Source organism: Prinia subflava, chromosome 2, assembly GCF_021018805.1.
Source record: "Prinia subflava isolate CZ2003 ecotype Zambia chromosome 2, Cam_Psub_1.2, whole genome shotgun sequence".
NCBI lineage: Eukaryota > Metazoa > Chordata > Aves > Passeriformes > Cisticolidae > Prinia > Prinia subflava.
In genome coordinates this window covers 24,455,070-24,479,542 of record NC_086248.1, presented here as the reverse complement: position 1 = coordinate 24,479,542, position 24,473 = coordinate 24,455,070, and the positions used below count along the sequence as shown (strand labels likewise).

General features: G+C 36.8%; 1 protein-coding gene across 9 annotated transcripts in view; it reads left to right on the top strand.

The window, feature by feature from the left end:
* HMGCLL1 (3-hydroxy-3-methylglutaryl-CoA lyase like 1) overlaps positions 1 to 24,473 on the top strand; it is an 85,212-nt gene that overhangs the window by 25,586 nt on the left and 35,153 nt on the right. For all 9 annotated transcript variants that reach the window (XM_063389388.1, XM_063389383.1, XM_063389386.1 and 6 more), the window contains 3 exons: positions 1,849 to 1,944; positions 3,641 to 3,789; positions 20,203 to 20,266. In XM_063389388.1, the coding sequence (XP_063245458.1) occupies positions 1,849 to 1,944; positions 3,641 to 3,789; positions 20,203 to 20,266 (309 nt within the window). The remainder of the gene's footprint in view (positions 1 to 1,848; positions 1,945 to 3,640; positions 3,790 to 20,202; positions 20,267 to 24,473) is intronic.

The following is a 24,473-nucleotide window of genomic DNA, read 5'->3' as shown; positions in this document are numbered from 1 at the left end:
GTTCCACGGTAGCAAGGTGCCATATAAAACAGGATCCCACACCTATAACATAAACAGCCAAAAATTATAAATGTCTACTATTAGGAAGCTTATTTTTAAAGAAATTGGGAAAAGAAATATTTTATTACAATTTAAAATCTTACAACTTACAATATGTGCAAAGATGGGATTTACTTACAGGAAAAATAGCAATGGGACAGATTTAATATATATAATATTATTTGGATCTGGCACATTTATACTGGTTGAAAAAGTGTCATTTTGGTTTTCCAGTATATTTTAAGACAGGCTATAGTTTTGGAGAGTGAATTTAGTTCCAGAATATGCCATTCAATTTATCATTTGGTTTCAGATATTCTTTTTTTGCTGTGAGAAATGTAGCTACTACTTATATTAAATTGAGAAATGAAAATTTGTTCTTAAAAATATAAGGTGTTAAGAGAGGTTTTTTGTGAGGTTATCAGACCAATCCAGTTCACATAGAAGCAAATAAAAAAAGTTTTGTTCTATCACTTATTTTGTAATGAGAAGTGAGTTGTGTCTGACTATAAAACAGCTTATATACCATATATACTCTTCCTTATAGATACTTGTTTGGCTTATATTTGAAAAGGAATACATGGAATTTTATGATATTTTTAATCCATTCATTTTCATGGAAGGAAGCCAGTGACAGGTAGATTCCAGGTTACAAGTAGTATTCTTATTTAAGAATGTGATATAAGTTAATACCATGTATTTAGAATTGTGGTGCTGCATGGCTATCAATAAGGTCTCTGCTGAAAGTAAGAAGTAATGAAAGCTCTGTAGTTCATATATCTTTTCACATGGTACTTCTCAAAATACTTTTCACCAGTGTGGAAAGAAACAGAAGTGCACCTTAATAGTGCTTGCTTGAGAGATTTGCTTTTATGAGAGCTCATTTAAAATTATTTAAAATGTACTATTCTTTTTTTAAAACTCAGAATCTTTAAGACATTAAATAAGAGGAAGAAATATTATTAATAGTATTGTTTTCAGGTGTGCGCACCATTGAAAAATATTTGTTTTCAACCCACTTATTTTAAGAAAATGTACTTATCTAAAGAATCTGCCCTTTATTGAATAAATGTTTCATTCATCTTCTTCATTACTACAGGGAGTATATTTAATTCTGAATGTATGAGAGATTAAATGTAAGACTATCTCAAAAAGGCAGATTTTCTTTTGTGAGGGGAGACCAAGGAAAACAAGTACTCTGATCTTTGCTATAATAAAGAAGTATTTTCTTTAGAAAGAAACTTCTGAATATATTAAAACATTGCACTATGCGGACAACTGGATTTGGCTGTGTTTTTAAGAACACACAGATGTGTTTAGTCTTCAAATGTTCTGATTACAGTGTTGCGTAATTCAGGTTTAGTTGTGCTTAACATGGTGAAGTTCCATTTTTCAGAGTGCTGAAGTTTTCAAGATTTCTATGTTTTTTAAATCTCAGTTATCCTGTTAATTCCACCTATTAAGTCCAGTGAAGCAAAGTCAGAGTTGCTGTAACACTTCATGAGCAGCATGATCGTAAGTCTGTCAGTTTATGATGGAAATTATATGTTTACACAAAGGAACACTATAGAAGTCTTATCCCCAGTTCTATATTCACATAGATCTAAAAAGATTACAACACAAATAGTCAAAAGTTAAGAAATTAAAAAAGAGTATTTGTATAAAATCAGTTTAACTCCCTTGTTGTTAGTTTTTTGGTATGAAATATAAAACCAATGAAGGCAAAACCACAGTCTAAACCAATTTCTGTTTAGCTATATAAAATCAGAAAATAACTGCTGAACAATATAAGTTATTTATATCTTTTAGATGGCAGATCATGAAGAAGTAATGAGGGGCATTGAGCAGCATCCTGGAGTCCGATATCCCGTTCTCACACCTAATCTTCAAGGTTTTCATTCTGCTGTAAGTGCCTTCATAGGAATTGTCCACATTTACCTCTTTTATGTTTCAGACACTTTCAGTTCAATACCAGAAACTAGCTTTTTAATGTTAGAAGTAAGCTATAGTTTTTTTCACTCAAAAGTCAATTTTCTTTATGAAAAATGGGGTAATTCACAGAGGGATGTAAAGCTTGTATTTTAGTGGAGGCATAGATCAGGAACTTTGTAAGTTCCTTTAAATGATGCTTGTATATAAAGGGCAAGACAGTTCTTTCTCTTTGACTTGTTGGCCCTAGAAAAGTTTCTGAAGAGTGTCTTCGTGGAAAATACTGAAGAAGGATGAGAAAAGACTCATTTAAATGAAAAAGCTTTATAGCAATTCTGAATTTCATTTTGGTTGGGTTTGAAAGTTTGTTTCACTCCTTCCAAAATAGTCAAAATTGTAGACTTGGAGTGTGTAAAAGTGTGAAAATGGACCAGTTCAGCCATCTTAAAATATACACATTGTTAGTCAAATCTTTACACTTTTTTTGTTTTTTGAAAATTTTTAATGCTTGTGCTTTTGTCCTGATGTAGGACAAGCCGTATTTGGGAAGTATGCTGCTGGGTGGACTTTTGTGGTCTAGTCTGTCACAGTTCTATACTGAAATATCTGTTAAAACAGAATCCTGTGCATAGTTGACTTAACTATCAAGAGTGAGATTATAGTGCTGCAACTTTGTCTCAATGAGTTTAATTAATTGTGCTTTATCTCTGTGCTGTATTTAGTGATATAATGAAGGGAAAACAATGAAACAATAGTTGTAGATTACTTCCGCATTTTTACTTACTGCTGTTTTTTCCCTCTGTCTGAAAAAACATTTGTCCCTGTAAGGGTTGCTGAATTACAGACATTACCCTTCAGAGGCAGAGAGAAATTGCAAAAGCTCCATACATTTTCATTGAACAAGAGTCTTATTCTGACTGGAGAGTGAGAGTTAGTTAATTATTCTCCTAAGCTTAAATGTTTTCTTCTCCTATCAGTTGACTTTCAGCCTTCTGGTTTGCCTCATGTTAGTTAATTTACTGAAGTACTGAATACAAGCTCAGGCTAATTGCCCCTTCAGTGAAGTCACTACATTTACACATTTTCTGGACTGGTGTTTGCTGTGAGACTTCTCTCAGTAGACTCTCATGTACGCATTTTTCATATTATCCTTAGTGACTGTGACACCAAGACCAATGGCACCCTTGATCCTAGAGCTGGCTCTAACAAGGAAATCCCTGTTGTTGTTGCTGCACTAGACATATGCACACAGAGAGCTTTCCCAAGCATGACAATGACTTCCTGGTATTCAGGAAGAACAGAACAGTGTGAGAGTTCTTGTGTGATCTTTTCCTTTTCTGAAAAGATGAATATGGGTGTCAATGAGAGTTGTTTGTATAGTTGGTTAATGTGATGTCTTACATCTTATTACCTTTATCATTCATCACTTTAAAAACATGTTTAACTAATGGCTAAGAAGAGGCAGAAAATATGCCATAGTGAATGATGTCAAAATTTGATTCAATTTGTCTGTATGCTATAGCTTAAAAGAAATGGAATTAAAGTTAGATTTTAGATATGGGTGATATACTTAGTGTACTTCAAAATTTTAGAATGTTGTACAGAATTAAATGCCTAATCTAATACTTTAATATAGTCTTACGATTCTGTTTTCTTGAAATGTGTTTTTTAGATTGCAGCAGGAGCTACAGAAGTCTCAGTATTTGGTGCAGCATCTGAATCTTTTAGCAAAATGAATATTAATTGTTCAGTTGAAGAAAGTATAGAGAGGTTTGAAGAAGTCACTAAATCTGCAAGGAATATGAACATTCCAGTGCGCGGGTAAATATACAGATTCTAAAGTAATACAGAGTTACTGGAGTCATTGTTACAGGGGTTTTTTGGTACTGGTAGAAAAGTTTATTACCAGTTTTTTACATTTTCACATCAGATGAATTGTAATAATAGTCTTTACTGTGATTTTTAATTTTAAGATTGAATATATTTAGATATTTTTCCATTTTTAGCTACTGATGGTGACTCTTTTGCTGTGGAAATTGAAAAATGAAAGCTGTGTTTATGAGATTTTATTATACAAATTAGTTTTTACTATCACAGATGACATAATAAAATTTCTTTTGTGCTGTTGAGAATTTGTAATGCTGGCACCTTGAAAAAATGCCCTAAAATTTTTATTTTATTGTAGAATTCGTAATATATCACTTCATAGATTGCAGCATCAAGGTATAAAAGTAGAAAACAAATCTACTCCGAAGAAAAAACTTATTCTGTGAATAAGTTGTCCTGAAGACCTAGACACTGAAATTTTTGTCTTTAGTGCATGAAACTCTAGAATTGTCCAGCATTTATTTTTTAACATAGAATTATCCTGAATGGTACTTGTCTCGGTTTGAAGAACAGGTGTCTGTTACGGAGGGGCCAGTACCTCCTTTGGAATGGAGAATTCAAATCCCCTCCCTCTAAATTATTATAATTCAGAAAATTAAAGGGGCTTTCAGGCCGAGGTATGGGGATAGGAATAACAGTTCTTTACTAGTGTGATTAGCAAGGCAAATAAACAATAACAGCTACAGCATTAATAATAAACAGAACCAAGAACCTCAAGGGGCTTTAGTTTCACAAAGCCAGGGGCAGTCTGATCTCTTGGGACTCCAAGAGCACCCAGCAGGAGCAGTGGAAAATCCCGGGCAGGTGGATGAGATGTATGAGAAGCTCTGTCGGTGGTAGCTGGAGTGCCAGGGATGTCGCGGCAGGGCAGGACAGTGCAGGGCCACAGAGTAGCAGAAAGCCTCAAAGCAGCGGCGGCGGGACAGGGCCAGCCCAGCAGGACAGGAGGAGGCAAGCTCAGAGGTCCGTTGTACACGAGCAGATGGTGGTCAGTTTTCCAGGACTGGACGGGGTTAACAGCAAACTCCTCATGGAGCAAGCAGTGGCCTGGGCGTTCTCTCTCCGATGCCCAGAGCAAGAGAGCCAAGCTGCCCCCAACCCTGTCTTTTACCTGCCCCCAAATCTCATGTTATCTCCTCCTGCCCCACCTAGACAAACTCCCAAAGACGAAAAGAAGTGTAGCCAGGTGCTATAACTCCTCCCCTCTGGCCCCTTTGTTCTGCTTGAGTACCTACAAGTACCCAGTAGTTAGTTTCCCAGCAACTTAGGGAAAAATTCTATAAGTAAAAAAAAACCAAATCTAATCCCCAGCAGTACTTCTGAACAGTATTGATATTTATTTCCATTTTCTTTTCTATCACAGGTAAGAGCTGCTTACGTAAGAATATTTGTGAAGGTCCTTGAAGGCAGAAGGGCTCATGTAGATTCAAGGAGAAACTCAGCAGTGAGATTCCTTGAGGGTTACTAGTAATATAAACTACATCATGCTCAGAAAATACCTGGAATTGAAAATAGGTAGAGGTAGATAACTCAGAGACTAAGTACTTGAAAATCAGTCAGGGAATAAATACTGGTTTCTCTCTTTGCTCCAGAAATAGGGATGAGGTAATGCTACTGCATCCTTTTTTCACAGTAGTGTGTGGTTGTTTGGGCATTTGCCTTAAGAAAGTGAAATCTGACTTCTAGTTATACCTCTGCCCCAGAGGATCACAGAACAGCAGTATGGTTTAGATTGAGAGAGAACTCTGGAGATTATTTTGTCCAGCCCAAGGATTTGTGGATGATGGTTGGCAAAAAACTGAACCTGAGCCAGCAGTGTGTGCTCACTGCCCTGAAAGCCAGTCGTGTCCTGGGCTGCATCCAAAGCAGCATGGCCAGCAGGGCAATGGAGGAGATTTTGCCCCTCTGCTCTGATGAGATGCCAGCTAGAGTGCTGCATAGAGTTCTGGTTCCCCAGCATAAGAAGGACAAGATGGAAGTGTAATAAATGCTGAGCCAATTCCAAATTAATGAATGATTTTATTAATTTTAGAAAAATAAATGGAGAGAATTTCAGGTAAGCCAACAATCAAAGAATCAGTGTCGAGTCCCAGGATCAGCACTGGGTGAACTTAACTACAGCCTCTATCGCACCGCAGCTCCCCCTGTTCACGCTTTCAGTTCTGTGAGTCCAGTTTTTATACAGTTTCTTTAGCGGGACCGAGCATTACTTCATGCTTTCTTTGTCTCTTCAGTTTTCCTTCATATTCATGGAGATTCATCCTTGCTGTTGGTCGGTTGAATCAGTTTTCCTTCATATTCATGGAGGTTCATCTTCGCCGTTTGGTCAGTTGAATAGTTCTTCCGCAGGGAGATGAATATTGGATGCAACTTCTGGGAATCATGTATTGAGATGCGTGTCCCTGATGGTGCAGCATGGCCCATCTCGGTGGTAATGGTTGGGTCGTTCGCAATCCCATTTCTGGCGAGGACCAATCTTCCTTGGACCCCCTCTCCTTTTCTCTTGTAAATCCGGTCGTTCCCCAGTTCCTGGCAAGGTCGTTCCCGAATCCGTCTACTCCCCCCACCAGCCTTTTATGATTTTACCGTTTAATCCAAAAGGGCATAACTTGATTTATATTATACATAGATTATAAACACAGATTATCCCACGCCATTTATCAAAGAAGTGTTGGAGCAAGTCCAGCAAGTCCAGTCCAGAGGGACTGGCGCATGGCACCTACAAGGTCAGGCTGAGAAAGTTGACTCTGTTCAGCCTGGAGAAGAGAAGGTTTTGTGGAGACCTCATAGCAACCTTCCAGTATCTGAAGGGGGCTGCAGTGGAGCCAGAGAGGGACTCTTCTTCAGAAACCGTAGTGATAGGACAAGGGGGAAAAGCTTCAATATGAAAGAGTAGGTTTCAATTAGATACGAGGAAGACGGTCCATACTGTGAGGGGGGTGAGGCATTGACACAGGTTGCCCAGAGAAGTTGTGGATGTTCCATCCCTGAAGGTGTTGTTCAAAGCCAAGTTGGATGGAGCTCTGAGCAACCTGATCTGTTGGAAAGGAGGTGTCCCTGCCCATTTCAGAGGTGTTGGAACTAGATGGTCTTTAAGGTCCCTTTCAACCCAAACTATGCTGTGGTCCTATGAGTTTCACACACAGAGCAGAGCCAACCAAGGATAAATGCTTATAAATGCTTGGGTTCTTTTTCTTTATCCTGGCTATATTTCAGGAGGAAAGTCACCGAATAGAGAAGTAAGGATGTTCGCTGTATTAAGAAATAGTAACTTGTACCAGAGTTTAAATACTTTTTCCAGTTGCTAATCTGCCAATAGAGTCATGATTTGCCTCCCTGAGCACCTTTTCATATAAGAGGTCTGTTATTTAAAAACTTTCCACGACCATAGTTCGTCACATTTTTTTCTAAAACTAAATTCTGAGCTGAGAACATAACTAGCAATTTGAGTTCTCAAGGAGGATTAAACTCAGGAATGCCTGAACTTTAGGTCTGAGACAGGTGTGGTTAAAGGAATAGGCACTCAATTCAAAAAGAACAGCAAGTGTATAGCAACAAACCTTATCCACTTGTGACCATTTTTACACTAAACTTCTGTTTTCTGTTTTTTTTAAAAAACTAGGCAAGTCAGGAGGTAATTTCCATTTAATATCCCTGCATTTAATTAATAAAATTCAACTAAATGGTACAATATAGGCAACCAATCATCCAGGAAATCATAAAAACGTATGTATTGTAGAAGTTTTTGGATAATTATGGAGGATATCAAAAAAAGGACTTTGGAACTTGTCCATAAGTTGTAAATTGTAGGCGATGAAGAAGCCCCTGTGGTGTACTGTAGATAGATTTTCTGCTTAAAATATTTACTTGTCTTCTGTGCTATAGTTTTCATGTGTTTAGAAAAGTGGCAGCCTGGTGCTTTTTCCTCCCCATGGATTATGTCTATTGATTTGTAGCATACCAGAAACAATTATTCTGGCACTGATACACTGAGGTGATGGAAGTAACTGTTCTCATGACAGGATTCTACAGCATTCCCAAATATTTATTGTCTGCTATGTTACAAACCATGTGGCTTTTTCTTCACACAGAAAAAGAAAAAAGGAAAAAAAGAAAAGAGAGAGAGAGAGCAAGAAGTAGGAGGCAGAAAATGGTAAAACAGAAGAACAGCACAGCAAAGAAACCAAAAATAATTTAAAGAATGAGAATAAAGGAAAGACATAAAAGGGAGGAATATCAAGAACCAGGTGGTGAAACAAACAGAACAGTACAGAGATGAAGAGAAAGGAGATAATTGAACTCAGGGAAAATACAATCGGATTATACTTTGAAAGTGCTTACTTTGTGTATCCAGTACAGATATCTCTAATTTCAATGCAATATTCAAACATAAGATGAACTTCATACAGTACATGCAGGAAAATTTATTGAGTCTGTCATGCCAGGTGCACTATGTTACAGAACACCAACAGAGAACCGCTTAATATCAGATATGCTACAAAGTGAGCAGATTCAAAGTTGTGAATAAAAATCATGTAAGTGCACTCCAGCTATAGCTTTCTTCCTTAGGCTTACAGGTCTAGGAAAAGTGAATCAATCAGAATTAAATAGCCATTAACAGAATAATTCCGTTTGTGGTGGTGCTTTTTCTTGGTCTTAGAAAACTGAGACCCAGACACAGTTAAGGGATGGAGGGTTTTCACCTTGGTGTTTTAATAAGGATCCTTGGGGTGCACTGTTTCGCCATGGTAAAATTTGCCAAAATGCACACAGACAATTGATGGCGTATGCAATTTATAGACCTTACAGATTAGCATGTCTAACAAGGGTGCCCCAATGGGAGGCCTGGATGAATGGTGTGATATTCCTCCATCTGTAGAATTCTCCCCTGGAGGGGAGAATCTCCATGTGTCCTAGAGAGGACCTTGGTTTCCCAAGATGGCATAGGGCTTTCCAGCCTCCTACTGCAAGCCCTTTAGGACGTTTCGTCTCCTGGCCTAACAGAATATGCTAAGGACTATGCTAAGTTGTCAGATGTAAGGAATTGCAAATCTGCATGCTAAGAATACTGAGGATACATAAAAATTATACAAAACATATATTTTAAAAAAGGCAAAAAATAATCTTGGCATCAGCGGGATTGTAATGAAGTAAGGGATCCAAATAAAGAGCATATGTATATTGAAGAACTACATTTATGAGTATTATGTGTATCTTCATCACATTATATTAGTTTGAGAATTCATTTATCCAGTAAAATATAGAGGTGAGGCACAAGAGATAAGAAGATGGACTAATGTTACACTATGACAATCAAGAAGTTTAAGAGAAAACTGCTGGTATTTATCCAGGGGTCATCTAATATAACTCCATAATAAAGTAGCTAATCTGCTAAAAACCTGCTGAGAATCTAAATTTCACAATATGGAGCCTTATTTCATAACAAAAAAAAACCCTTCTGAGGCAATAAATATCAGTACCCACTGAACATGGATTTCAGTATATGCAAATATTGGAAAGAAGGTTTTGAACACTATAAGTTAGAAGATTAAAGAGAACTGGTAAACCCCATACCTTTGTATTTTGATTGCACTTTCAAAAAAATCATCCTAGGAAGATTTTGAGGAATCAAAATAGTAATTAGTAAGAAATAAAATAGTACTATGAGTCAGATTCTAGACAAATATGTTTTAAAGAGAATAATTGCAAAGTATTATGATACTTTGGCTCATGTCCGTCCCTGTTCGTACTCATTCAGGTGCAGTCCTCATGGGTTGTAGTTATAAGAGTCTATGGGAAGCATTGAGGCAGAACGACTGCTCAGAAATAATAATCCAAAGTGATTATTTTCTGTCCGTATATTTCACTGCTTTCTTTAAACCTCCAGTGTATTTTCTTGAGTAGAGTTCTGAAGACCAGAAAAAAACAGCAGAAGCCTGAATATGGAAATAGAAGATTCAGAAGGACTTCTTTTTTTAATAGTAGATCTCCCAGCAGTTGAAAAAAAGGTCTAGAAGGTGGACTTAAAACTTTCAATCAGTTAAAAAATGAAAAAATACTCTTAAAGAAGAAGCATCAGTTTTGAATGCCAAATCCAGGAAGTAAGTAAATCTGTTTACAACATTTCAGATGCTTGAGAGGGGGGAGGTTATGGTATTTCAGACTTAATTCTAGAAAACCAAACTATGACTTTCTCTGGTAGAGAAGCCTGCACTACTACAGGGAATCCATTAGTACTTGAGAGAAAGTAGTTCATTAGTTCCCAAATATTGCAGTACATTTGGAAGGCCTCTGGAGTTTTTCATTGTATTTAATGAACTAAAACACTGAGTTTCTGTTCCTCAATGAAAAAAGATAAAAGATAATCAGAAAGTAAAACTTAAACTGAGATTTCACAGAAGTATTCAGTGCAATCCGGATGACTTTTTCCTGGAAATAAAACAATCAAAAAAGAATTAGTTATTAAAGTCTGTGATTTATGATCCCATATTTAGCTGCTTCTAAAGAAACTGCTTTTAGTGACAGATACAATAAATGGCATTTTGGTATCCTGATTCCATGTAATTTTTTAAATGCTGAGACAGTCAGGGGTTTGTGACAAGTTTTTTTGATATTCAGTATTTTGAATAGGTGCTCATGGTTTGACTGGTTGTTACTCAATTGAAGAAGATCAGTTTCAGTCTTTTTGCTATGTGGCTGTTATTCACTGACAATAATTATATTTTTTTTTCACTACTGTAAAATGAGGCACATCTGAGCATGACCACACAACAATTGCCATCCTGACTCTTCTAGTAGTTACTAGAGGGGATTAGGCAACCTTCCTGCTGTGGTTTACTGTATGTGGTTTTTTAACATGCCTGCCATAGGATAAGACAAAACACTCTCTGAATGATCCATCCTTTTGGCTGCAGAGGAGTTTAGGTCCATCCAGTGTTGGTCATTCTGTAGGTGGTCGGTCTAGGGCTAGGCTGTGGATGACTGTCTGTGATATCAGGAGTAAAAAAAATGAATCCCATTCTACCCCTCCATAGGCGAAGGATTGGGATCTTGTAATTTGTGTGAATTATATGAGATAGAAAAATGTATTAATAGGCTTTGTGCTGCAAGGTGTCACAAAATGAAGTTGTTGACTATAGCTACTACAGAGAAGGATTTTTACTCTTTGGACTTAGGTTTTAATCAATCTTTTAGACATTGGCTGATTTAATAAACCATAGCCAAAACCTGCAGCCCTTCCTCAAGCAAGCTCCCAGAACTACACATTTTAAATTCTAATATAAATTTTGTAGGCTAAATATTTTGCTAGAATTACTAAAGTAATAAAAATAATAATATGCATAATTTGTATTTGTATTCATTTCAATACAGAGATTGTTTCCTTTCTAAAGCACTATTATTGTTTAAAGCATTATTTATTTGCAGGAAATGGATAATTTAGTGCATTGCCCTAACTCCTTATTTGAGCAGTTGTAAAATACTTCCAAAAATAATTTTAAGGGGTTCAAATTGTATTTCCTATTTTTACTGGCAATTTACAATTTACGTAGTGAGCGTAAATCATTTGAAATCCTTGAATCTTATGAAAAATGCACTCAAATAGTTGAAACTAAACTTTAAGCTTTTGCATGTCTTACTGTTACCACAGCTGCACTAACACTGACTCCATCATCATCCAGAAAATTTATGTTGTCAGCTGTCACATTTAAAATCTGTAGCACAGTCCAGTTTTCTAAATGTTTACTAAATCAGTTAAAATGTTTATGAAGAACTGAAATGTTGCATATGGTCTTAGAAGTTAGACCATATATTAGCATCATAAAGGGATGGGGTTCTGTTGGTTTTTGTTTGGGGTTTTGGGTTAGTGTGGGAGTTTTTTTAGTACATGCATAAATAACATCTGGGACACACTCTGTGAAGACACTGAGCCAAATCAGTTATGAACTGTGTGGTCAGCTAATTACTGCTATGTGTGTTTTACATGTAAAGTGACACAAAATAGTGCTGGTTTTAAATTTGCACCTTGCAATGCATAATTCAGGTTCTATTAAAAATATCACAACTTATTCAGTGATTGAAAATTAAGTCTTAACAGCCAGGATTGATAAAAAATGGTGGGAAATGGTAATTGGAACTAGTCACTTGGATTGTCCATTAGCTTGTGTATCATGAATGTACATATGAAGAAAATGTTATGTAAATTCTGAGTAAGCTGGTTTCTTCCAAGTTAATGTATTTCATTAAGCTAGATTATTCTAAGTTAATGTATACCAAAATTTTAAAAGACACAGGAATTAATTGTAATTAATACAGTAGAACAGTAAAGGAAGTAAGGACTGGTATTTTTCTCTTTCAAGAATGGTGCTTTAGGTCCTCTGACTATGACATAAAATTAGACTATCTCCCTCTGAAACATCCAATATGTAGGACTGCCTTATTCCTAATAAAACACTCAATCAAGGATTTAAGTCTGAAAGGTTGTAATTTTTTCCTCTACTAAAAAAACCACCTTTTCATGGTCAGCAATTAAAAGCTGTATTTATGTCCCAGACCTGAAAAACTTATGTGAATAGCCCTTTAAGGCCATTTGTTCAAATGTGAGTGTGTGTGCAAGTATTTAGAGGTTCAATATTAAAAGAACAGATACAAATGACTACTGGAGAATACCTCTAGAGGCATTTTCTTACAAAGCTGCTGCTTCGTAAATAAAGCACATGCAATCACATTAATTCTGAACTGCTCTATGTAATTCCTTTGTTTATGTCCTATGCCTTTTGGGCATGATTTGTACGGTGCAGTTCACAGTACCTAAAAGCATTTTGAAATGTATAACTATTTGGCTTACATCTGTGTTTGTACAGAATTCAAATACTGGTTTATATATTTGAAATAAAGAAATGTTTTTTCCATGACAAATAGATAGCAAACAAACTCTGTTGTGTGTTACTATTACTATTATTATTATTACCACCTTTTATATTATGCTCTAATAAAGCTTACAGGTTGCAACATACATAATTCCTTGTTGATTATAGGATATAATCATTGGTTCACTCTGATGCTAGTACGCATTAAACAAAATATAGTCAAGACTTAAAGAATTGATTTTAGTTATCTTTTTCTTGTGCTCATGCTAGATTTCTTTTGGAAAAAAAAGTTTTGGAAGAATAAATTTTTTTTATTTTAATGTACTTGTAACAATTTGTTTTAGAAACTACTAGTGAAGCCTGTTTTGTTTATAAAGACACATCCTGATTATCTAAAACTCCTGATTGTCAAGATAGTCAGATCTCTATATTCAGTTCAACAGTGTTCTTTCTTTTCTTCTTTTATTACAGTCCATCCTAAGTAACTTAAGTTGAGATATTTGGATGGCCTTACAGTAGTGAACCTTTTACATGTCATTAGAAATACCATAAGATAAACTCAGCAATTCAGTTTTTCACAAATACATACAGTTCAAAGCTGTGGGTGTCTTAAAAATACAGACAGAAATTCAGAACGCATATTTTCTGGTATTCTGGAATACTTATGACTCAAATGCACGTTTTTTCACATTGCTTTAGATTATTAATATTAAACACTACACAGTGTAGCATAGTCAATTATTTTGAAAATATTGTGATTTATGCTATGATCATTTTCCTAGATAGTAAAATGAGTGTGAAACCTTCATATGACTGCAAATGAGCCTATATATTTGGGGTTATGGAAACAACAAAATGTAGATGAGCATTTAATAGACTTGGAAGAAACACATTTTTGTATGTTAATGGTAAGCAAATCTACAGGGTTGTGCGGTATTAAGCCAGCTGGAATCAGTGCCCGGGAGAAGTTTAAGAAGCCAGACTGCTGGGATATGGGGACTTAGTGAATTTCTCTGTACTGGAAATAGGTTAAGAAAAGGATCCTGGAGCCATTGTACTGACTCTTTCATTCTGGATGAGTGCACTATGTGAAGGTTTTCCTGAGGAATAAATGTATACCAACTTTTACCCATTGTTTTTCTGCCTGCAGAGAGAAAATATTAGTAGCTGCTTTAAAAGACAAAAGAAGAACTGCTTTAAGAAACAAAAAGAGGGATCCCTGTGGGAAGTAAAAATGATCCCCATGTCTTCTTAAAGGGTAGCATTAATCAGATGTGTAACTTATAATTAGTATGAAATTATAAGGTAACAAAGTGATTTGTTTGCTGGAGTATTACCGATAGCTCCATAGGTAACTTGAGAGAGTTATTGAAAGTTAAATTGTTAAGTGGCCCTTCATTATTGTAACAGTTATATTTTTTGAGAAGTAACTTGGAGAATTTTTGAGAAATTACTTGAGAAGTAATTTTCTAGAACATAGTTCACAATTTAATAGTGTTTTTTTGGCATTTAAAAATCTTAACAAATATTTTTTCTGTAGTATTCACTGAGAAAAGGATACATATTACTTGTAACTGGGCACTAAATACATGAAAAGATTGTTTCTTTTTTGTTTGGTGGGGGGAGGGTGTTGGGGGGGGGGGGGTTGGTTGTTTTTTAAATCAAATGTGGAAAAAGGATCCTGGCCTTATTTAAACATTTTGGACTTGGCTTGAAAAATCTGTTTCTGGAAGAATCTCCTTTCTCTCACTCTTCTCTTCTTTGGGTTTTCTCTCTGCTTACAGTAAAGATTCCCTGTTTTTAACAAAGGGTTTTCTTTGCAATGAGACAGAATAGATCAACCTTAATGTTATGAATTTACAAATGATAGGCATGTACATTTTGGCACAAACATCCAATAAAAATAAATACATCTGCAGTGAACATGGTAAATTATATGCAAACTTACACTATAATAATAAACAGGAAACAGCAGCATCTGAGTCTGCAACTGGCTTCTCAGGAGGCTTCATGCTTCCAGCTGTGGTAGCAGCTGTGGATCTGGCTCTGGGACTCCTGCTGAAATAAGTTGACAAAGGGCTGATTACAACATGGAGTTCAGTTTCTGCTTGGATTCATTTTCCTTTTAACACATTTTGGTTAAGAAATGTTTGCTCATTTACCCTGTTTGTGGTTTTATATCCTTCACAGGCACTGGGCTGATGTGATTATCACCACTCCTAGTGACCTTGATCGTGGGGACCTTGTGCTGTCTATACCATTTGTGGAACATTGAAATTTGGTTTTGGTGTACTGGAAGAAACTGAAAACTCTCTTCCTCTTCCTTCTCTCTCCTCATCCCCAGAGGCTGTTCAGCATTTTTTTTTTGTGCAAAATATACACAGTAATGTTGTGGGGTATATTGTTTTTGTTTTATATGCATAGGAAACAATTTAGTAGAAGACTGAATGATAGTCTGCAGTGAAATCTGTAGACAGATGAGAGACTGGGTAAACTCTACTAGGTGAAACATATAGAAAACTTCTTTATCACTTTTTCTTAAAGGAAAGGATTTTGATTTCTCAAACCTAGTGAGCAAAACAGCATATACCTGTGTGTTGCTAAAGCAGCTGTATCAATGTGTTCGCTTGCAAGTCCTTCTTTCCATCTCTGGCTTCATGGGCTGTTTTCTTTTTTTGTGTGCCAAAGATGTAGTTAAGCTTTGTCTGGCCTTGATTCAGCAAAGATTTAAGCATATACTTAGAATTAAACACTTCCATTGTAGATTCCACTTTGTGAACTCCCAGATATATGCTTCTGCTCTCATACTGTGAAGTGTCTCTGGTGAATATTCTGAGACCAGGACAGTCTTTTTCATTATGGTATATTTTTTTCTTTCAGTCCTGCTGTCTTTTTAGAAAACAGCTATATTCTCCAGCTTAATTGAATTCACAAATTAAATCCGAGTTGCCTCTGTAATTTACTGCCCCAACTCTTCTCTTTGCTCTGCTGCTTTTCTTCACATAGGATCTTACTTTTTCTCATAAGAATAGACACCATATCCTCTTCCTTCTGTCCTTTCTCCTCCACTGTCAGAGCAGCAGAAGTTTCCTGTCTACTTTCCATCTGTGCCCCCTCCACTTGCCCCAGTGACCCCATGTTCTGTTCTTCCTCTTATTTCTTCCCTCCCTTATTCCCTTTCTTAACCTCTTACTGTCCTCTGGCTCTTTTCCACTTGCAATATAAGCAAGCATCTGCCTCTTAAAAATTGCACTGTTGACCCTAGTTGGTTCTTCATATCATATCTCATCGCCTATCTCTTCTGCATTCCTAAGCTCATTGAAGGCGCTGTTTATAATTACTGTCTGGAGACCCTCTTCTGTGAGTCCCTCCTATAACTCCTACACTTTGGCTTCTGTTCCTTGTATGCAACTGCAACAACTCTCACCAAACTCCCTGATGACAAGATCTCGGAAACAGTAGTCTGTCCTCATTCTTCTTGATTTGTCAGTAGTGTTTGCTGCAGTTGACCAGACTATTCCTTTAACTTGTGTCTTCTGTTGCTCTCTGTGGCTCTGTCTTGGTGATTTTCTTCTTTCCAAGCAGTTCTGCAGAATGTTCTTCAAAGTTGTTTCTCATGTTGGAGTCAGGTGGGTGGAAATCTTGAGGCTCTGATTTGGTTGTATTTTCTTGTGATTTTAATGCCCTATGGGTTGTTTCATATCCAAAAGTAAAAGAAAAATGTAACAGCCAAGTTTATCTGTAGATAACAGATTTACCTTTGTATTGAAACCTTTTTCCTCACACATCCACTTAATGGTTTGGAAATGCACAAATGCAATTACAAAGCATCCCACTCAGCACTGCTTTAATTCTAGATATCCTGGCAAATACTCAGGCCAGACACATGATTATCTTCTCTCTTTCACACAGACATGCATGTTTTCTCCTTTCAAATGCTAGGTTTTCTGTACCCCCACTAACAGTACTCAGTGCTTGCCTGCGTATGCTCCAGCATGTAATTTTCTGCAAATGACTCATTTCTTATAAGAATACAGCAGGACCTTTTCAAAAAGAATTCCACAGGGCTTCACCTTGGCCCTGTGTTCTTCAACATCTTCATAAATGACTTGGACACAGGACTGGAAGAGATAATAAGCAAGTTTGCAAATGATATAAAACTGTGAGGAGCTGTCAACTCCCTCAAAAGCAGGGAGGCCCTGCAGAGAGACACTGACAAATTAAAGGGCTGGGCAGTCACCAACCATATGAAGGGCATGTGCCAGATTCTGCAGCTGGGATGGGGCAGCCCCGGATGTACGGACAGACTGGAGAATGAGATGCTGGAAAGCAGTGCCACGGAAAGAGATCTGGGGGTCCTGGTCAATGGCAAGTTGAACATGAGCCAGCAGTGCCCTGGCAGCCAGGAGAGCCAGCCCTGTCCTGGGGGGGATCAGGGACAGCATCTCCAGCTGGGCAAGTGAGGAGATTGTCTCTCTTTGGTGTGGCCTCACTTTTAATATTGTGGGCAGTTTTGGGTGCCACACTCTAAGAAAGATATTTGTGAGCATTCAAAGAAGTGAAACAAAGATGGCAAAAGGCCTTGAGGGCAAGGCTGTATGAGGAGCAGCTGAGGTCACTTAGTCTGTTCAGCCTGAAAGATACTGAGGGGAGACCTCACTGCAGTTACAGCTTCTTGTGAGGGGAAGAGGAGGGGCAGACCTTGATCTCTCCTCTGTGGTGACCAGTGGCAGGACCCAAGGGAATGGCCTGAAGTTGTGCCAGGAGAGATTCAGGCTGGATATCAGAAAAAGGTTCTTCCCCCAGAGGGTGGTTGGGCACTGGAACAGGCTCCCCAGAGAAGTGGTCACAGCACCAGCCTGACAGAGTTCGAGAAGTGTTTGGACAATTCTCTCAGGCACATGGTGTGACTCTTGGGGATGGTCCTGTGTAGGGTCCAGAACCTGGTCAGGCTCAATGATCTTTGTGAGTCTCTTCCAGCTCATCTTATTTCGTGATTTTGTCCGCTATTTTATGTGCACATATAAAAATGCTTATCCTGATATACGTCTGGAGTGCACTTCACTCTTTTAGCTGCATTTTATGTATTTCACTTTCAAATTTAATGTTATCACCACATGTCTACTTTTTATTCCAACTCATTAAGTAAAAATATTAGATAAAATTCTGCCAAGCTCATTCTTGATGAATTTTACTGAAAATTTGTTTTTTCATTCTCCGCAGGACTTTGTTGTCTCTCTGGTAGGAAGTTCTTTTCCTGTCAAATTCTTTCAGTAATCCCTATTTTTTCCAGTTTAATATTGAATATCAGATGCCCAGATAGATCATATCTACCATATTTTCCTTGTTTAAAATGTCAGTCTAGTCGCAATGGTGTAAGTATGCAGGGAGTTCATAATCTCAAACAGATTTGTGTATTGTAGTAGGCAGATTCCTTGGGTCACCACATACTTTCATACCCCAGTAGGCCCAGCTGAATTATGTGAGCTCAGGAAAGTTTCTGCTCTCTGGTGTGAACCACAGGGAATATTCTGTTGTTCTGTAGATACCTTTTGGCCTGCTTTTACTTTTTTTTCCCCTACTCCATTCCAGATGTAATTCATGCCACATTATCACTACCAAATACACATCCTCTTGATCTGACATACGTAACCATTAGGAACCTGTAAAGATATGTAAGTAAAGGGAACAGATGCACATAGGTGCTATATGTTTTGCATTTACTTAGTATTTAGGACTTTTCTTAATCACGTCATAAAAAGTACTGTGGCTGATATTGAAAATAATTTCAGTAGGTGTATGCAAACACTAGCTCTAGGCACTGTAGTATTATGTAAGAAGCAATCCTTTGGGTCTGAAATTCTTCATGCTTAGTTTCATTTGAAAATCTGTATGCTTAAAAAAAATAAGGAAATTATCCTGAATTGTTTTTGAGTTATGTGTCACTGAAAATCAGGACAGTGTTTAACTGTTAACAGTAGCTACATTTTTATCTTTAATGTAGACATGAAAATTCAGAATTTTGGAATTTAAACAGTGACATCTAAATTGGGGCTGATAGTTAATGAATTCTGTGGCCAAGTTTCAAAAACCTGGTTTTCATAATACCATATAGATAATTGAAATCATGCCTAGTAGGCATCTGGATTACAATTATGAGCAGGATGTAATGGACCCAACCACTTTTGTGGAAACAAAATTCATTTCCATTTCTTTGTCAGAGCTAATCAAGCTCTTTTTAGATTTAAAGTTTGCTTCATTTCTTACTGTTACTTCTACTGAGCCAGCACCATGCCTTTGTATAAGGGATGGAATATGCTCTATGTATTAAAATATGGACTTTTTTTGCAATTTGTTTTTGCCTGTTACTGATCCTAATTTCACATTCTATCAACCAGTTTCTCCTTCAACTGCAAAGAAACAATACGTCCTTTACCCCATGGACCTTGACTACATACAAACTGGCATCTGTTCAATCCCTTTTGCATTATGCAGTGTATAATTTTACATTATATTCTTCAGTGTTGAGCGAAAGGGAATGGTGGGAGATCGATGACAGCTCTTGTTCTCCTATTAAGCAGTTGACTATCCTCCCACTGGGGCTGGGGCTCTGCAGGCCTCTGAATCTGTTGTAAATCCTTTCACAGTCAGTCTTTTGATTTTGACTGGATGTTTCTGGTTAGTTTAATCATATTCCTGATCATTTAAAGATAAATAATTAGAAGTTTACTTAGAATTTCATGGCTCTTAATTGTTGATAAAAAGAGGAAATTTAAACCGAATTCTATACTAATAGAACATTAGGGCTGAACAATGGAGGTTTGGTTGCGGCTTTCAGTTTTTGTTCTTTGTGGAGTCAGTAGTTGCTGAGGGACACAGTTTGGCTTCTCAGTTTCTTCTTGTGCCAAGGCATACCTAACCTACAGCTTGCAGTGGACCTATAATTCTTCTGGGGCACTGGAACAGAAATACCAGTACAGAGAAACAGAGTGAAAGCTTCCCCATTCGCGACAGTTCTGATGACTTGTGTCCTCATCACAGTTCTGATGAGATGATGGGGTTGTCAGATGCAGTCTGTGTCCATGGTTGCTCACCAAGATCTGTGTAGGTAGTACAGGGGAAGAAAGTAGTATCTTCCTCTGAATACCTTGTGGGGGTGAGGCAAGGCAAAGTTTAAGCTGACTCTTGCAACTTCAGAAGGAAATACCAAGAAAAACCGAGTCTACTACAACACTGTAAACTTGGATGCATTGCCAGTCCTTTACAACATATATTGAGCATAAATAAAGCTATGCATCGCTGTTCTGTGATCTGAAAGGAAAACTGATAAATCTTCTGTTTTCATCTGATGTGAACTTTTCATTCGAATCTTTATGCTACATTGACTGGTTTATATGTTCAAAAACATATTTAACCAATTTTTAATGTAACTGGGATGAATACACACAAAACAGAACATTGTGTGTTGTTTTTGTTATAGGTATGTGTCCTGTGCCTTGGGATGCCCATATGAAGGAAGCGTTATACCGGATAAAGTGGCTGAAGTAAGAGTGCATTTCTGGCTTGTCTTTTTCATGAACCAAAAATACATTTAAAAATTTCTATAAGTAATTTTCTGAATCATAAAAAGATCTTTAATGAATAAAATTTAGGAAAACAAGCAAAAAACCTAGCTAATGCTAAAACTTGGTGTATAAGCTCACCTAACTATATACAGTCAAATGTGAGAAAAGTAGCATACTTTGATTTTTATCAGTCATGAGAAAAAAATACTATGCACTATTTTGTCTAGCAAGAAGGTAAGAAATTACTTGAGGAAGTAGACTCAAGCACATATGTCAATGGACTATGTTGTACAAGAGGATTTCCAGCACAGCTTCTTGCTTTTAAATCCATTTTATGGTGGAATAGTCACACTGTGCTTTGATTGTGCTTCTGGTGAGGGTCATGTGATTGACGCATGAACTATAACTCACCCCCAATATGATTTCTTAAATTGCTCTAGTGCCATGATGGAATAAGTTGCGCCTTCCCTCCCTGCTCCTTTTTCTCATTTAGAATAAAGGATAAGGAAAAAGATATTTTAGTCCAGCCTTTTTTCCAGAAGAGAGATGAGTGAAACACAAGTGTAAAATTTTGCAGGAAGGCAAAGAGGGCATCAAAGCTTAAATGGACAGGACAAAATGAAAATGGAGTAAAAATTCAAAGAGGCTTGGAACAGAGGCAAAACATGCTGGCCTTCCACCTAGAGACAGGCTTATCTTCTCTGTTACACTTAATCACTTATTTTTGTTGATCTAGCAGAATATCCAAACCATTATTTTTTAATTTGTAGCACTAACAACTAGTCAACATTTGTCTGATATATTACGTTCTGTGTGGGTGGTTTTCAGGTCCTGGTCTCCTGCATCTTCTAGTATACAACTCCAGATGGAATTTGTGATAATACTTCTCCCACGGCATCCACGCATACTCAAGACTCTTTGGAAAAAAAAAAATAAGGCTAATTTGGAAGATACTCAGTATTTCTAAATTTATTTGCTGTAATATGAAGTGAAGGTTAGAAATGACACAGCTTTTGTTAGAGCAGTGATGACATACATGTTACCATGTTCCTCAACAAGCTTCTTTCCATGTGTTGCTTGTTTTTTTACCAAATCTTCTTGCACAGATCTCCTTCTCAGTTTGCCAGTAGGATTGCTATTTAATGTTCCAGACCTGCAAACTTTTACCCACACAGCTATTTTATTTTCTATCTTCATCCTAATTAGTGTCTTCTTGCATACCTGTATACCACTGTGTATGTGTTCATGAATAAAAGCTACCTCATTAAATTTATTAATTCCATCCCTGATTCAGCAAGCATTGCTGTATACATAGAAGCAACTGATGAATTTCATGTCAATACATGCACAGAATCAGTATTATTTACTGGCTGACTTGCTAAACTCTTTCAGAGAGCTGCTGGTCTGGTCATCTTTTTGGGATTGGAGCATTTTGACTCCCTTGACTGTGTATTGCAATCTGCAGCTATGATGGAAAGGTCTAGGCAGTTTCTCCTGCCATCAGTAACACTGACCATTTTTATTTTTTTTAAGCAAAAGATTTTTTAAACTGAAGCAAAAGCAATTAGAAGAGGTGGATTATTTCAGACTACATGTATTATTACAGGTTGTCGCAGACTACATTAATTTCTGGCATACTAGGTACATAGCTGCTTTACACATCTGCAAAATTCAGGTGCCTTCAGATTTCTGGAATCTATCAGGTACATTTGTATGGTTCTTTATTTGAAACACACAAACAAACAAACAGTTTTCATATTCTAAAAGTAATTGCCTAGTCTTATTACTCTGCTGATTCTTGAAAAGACATCACTGCTTAGCCATTTATCATTTTGTGGTTTGAGAATTTCAACTTTAGGCAGATAAAGCTTGAAAGTTGTTGGAAACACTGTATAACATCCTTGAAGCCAGTCGTATAATCCATTATTACATAATTCCATCATATGCTTGGCTGTTTTTGTATTTCTGCCTGCTTTCCTTAGCTTCCTTTTAGCCTAAAGCAGTGAATTCCTTAAATTAAATATTATCCAGGACATGTTATGATCAAACTATAGAAAATGTATCTACTCTTGTTTGAATATTGTTGGATCATTAAAGTTTCCCTTACAGAATGAGAACTGCAAGTTTTTTAGATTGTTAATTGTTTGAAATAATCCATAACTGGATTATCATATTTTTTATTTAATATAAGAGTATAGTTTTAGATATTATTTCTGGGAATAGGACTGTTCACATGGCCAAGAGGTTGCAGTGCTGGTTCCCCATTTCCCATTTTGATCAATGCTTGGTGTCAAGGCAGTATTCCCAAGGGGAGTAGCATAAAACACATGCATAGCAAAACAACCCTGTTCAATCAACAAAACTGCAAGCTCATAATCACATCCTGATTGCATAGAAAAACCTGTGTGTTCTCTTTTCCCACAGTCTCCTCCCAAAAATCCACATTGAAAACTTAAAAAAACTAACAAGCTGCCTTCTACGATGGTAGAATAGAAAATTCAGTACAAAAAACTCCCATTCAGCTTCCAAGCATGCTTATTTTTCTTTAAATTAAATATATATATCTTTTTAAGGATCACTTTAAGTTTAGATCATGACAAGTCAGTGATGATGATCAGCTTGTTAACAGTTTCACCCTCTCCCATCTTTCAGAACTCTGCATTCAAGAAACTGAAAGACCTAAAGACCTAAGGGCTGAGCATTGAAACGAAGTGAATGCAATATGATTTCTAGCAGTTTATATAGTCCAAGTTATGGCTAAAGTACTCATCTAGAAAAACTCTGAATTATGCATTAAGAAGAACAGGGGGAGAAATGCAATACATTTCTTTGCCTTGATCTTAAAGAAACACTAAGGCTTGGGGTTTAACTGAATATAATCCACCACTAACTGCAGATGGTCCTTTTTTTTCTTACAACAGTAGTCTAGTTAAAATGCCTGCCATGTGTTGAGGATATAAAAATATGCTGTGAGATGAATCCCTTTTGCATTCCGTTGAATGTCCCTTTCTTAAAATATGTTGAATTTATGTGTATATGAACCAGAGAATTTGACTTTAAAGTACAGTTTTACCACATTTGCAATACTCACAGCACTTCCAAGCCTTAAACGGGATGATTCAGACTATTTGAAGTTCTTTTTCAGCTGTTCTTTGAATTAAGTGAACAGCAATATTAATCCAGAACTTCCGAGACTGCTGGTGCAGCACTTTGTCCACTTCCTCAGACATGCTCACAGCAATCCCACTGATGAAGTCCTGGAATTGTTTTAACAGCAGACTGCAGTGTGACTTAAGATGTCTTTTTGGAAGAGGGTTGTATTTTTTCATTTCTAAACAGTTAGTTTCTAAACTGGGATTCCGTTCCAGTGGAGTGCTCTTTTGGGATCTTTCATACACAGTGGGGAATCATAAAGGGGACAAACATATTGAGCAGCTGAAAATAAGGTGGAATCTTTCCAAATGAATCCAACAAAAATAAGATGGAAAGATCCTGCATTCAATTCCTGAAGCAATATTTTCAGTGAAAACATGATTTTGTGCTTCTGAATGTGTTTCTCTCCATGCACAAATTATGGAGCCAGACCTCAGTTTTCACTCATGCAAAGAACTCCTCGAAGATGTAATTTCAGAAATATTTAGGGCTCTGCTTACATCTATTAGACCTATTGTATATGGTTTTGTGTGATATTAAGAAAATTTTTAAAACTTAAGGACTAGAATGTTAATTAACTTGCACTTTTGCTTTGTTAGTATTTTAATGTTTGATTTCATGAAAAGCAAGCAAAATTAATATTGACTGCAGCATGTTAAAATTTCAGTTTTCATTGATTTTTTAAGTGCCTAGAGAAAGAAAAATCAGACTTTTTGTTAACTATTTATTGTCTTGGTTGGCTTCATATAATATGCAAACGAAAGGACATGTCTTTACCTTGCACAGCTTGTAAGCTGAAAAGTACATGGAGAAAACCAAACAGCTGAGAAGTCCCCAGAGAGAAGAAAATATTAGGAAGGGGCTTGACAGAAACTTAATTCATAATGTTAAAATTTTGCTCATTTGGATTCTGTGGGAGGGTCAGAAAGCAAGTTTTTGGTGGATTTGACTTGGTTAGCTATTTCACATACAGAATGTAGTAGAAGTATAATTTTAAAATAAGAAGATCTGTGGGGTGTTTGTCTTCAATGGC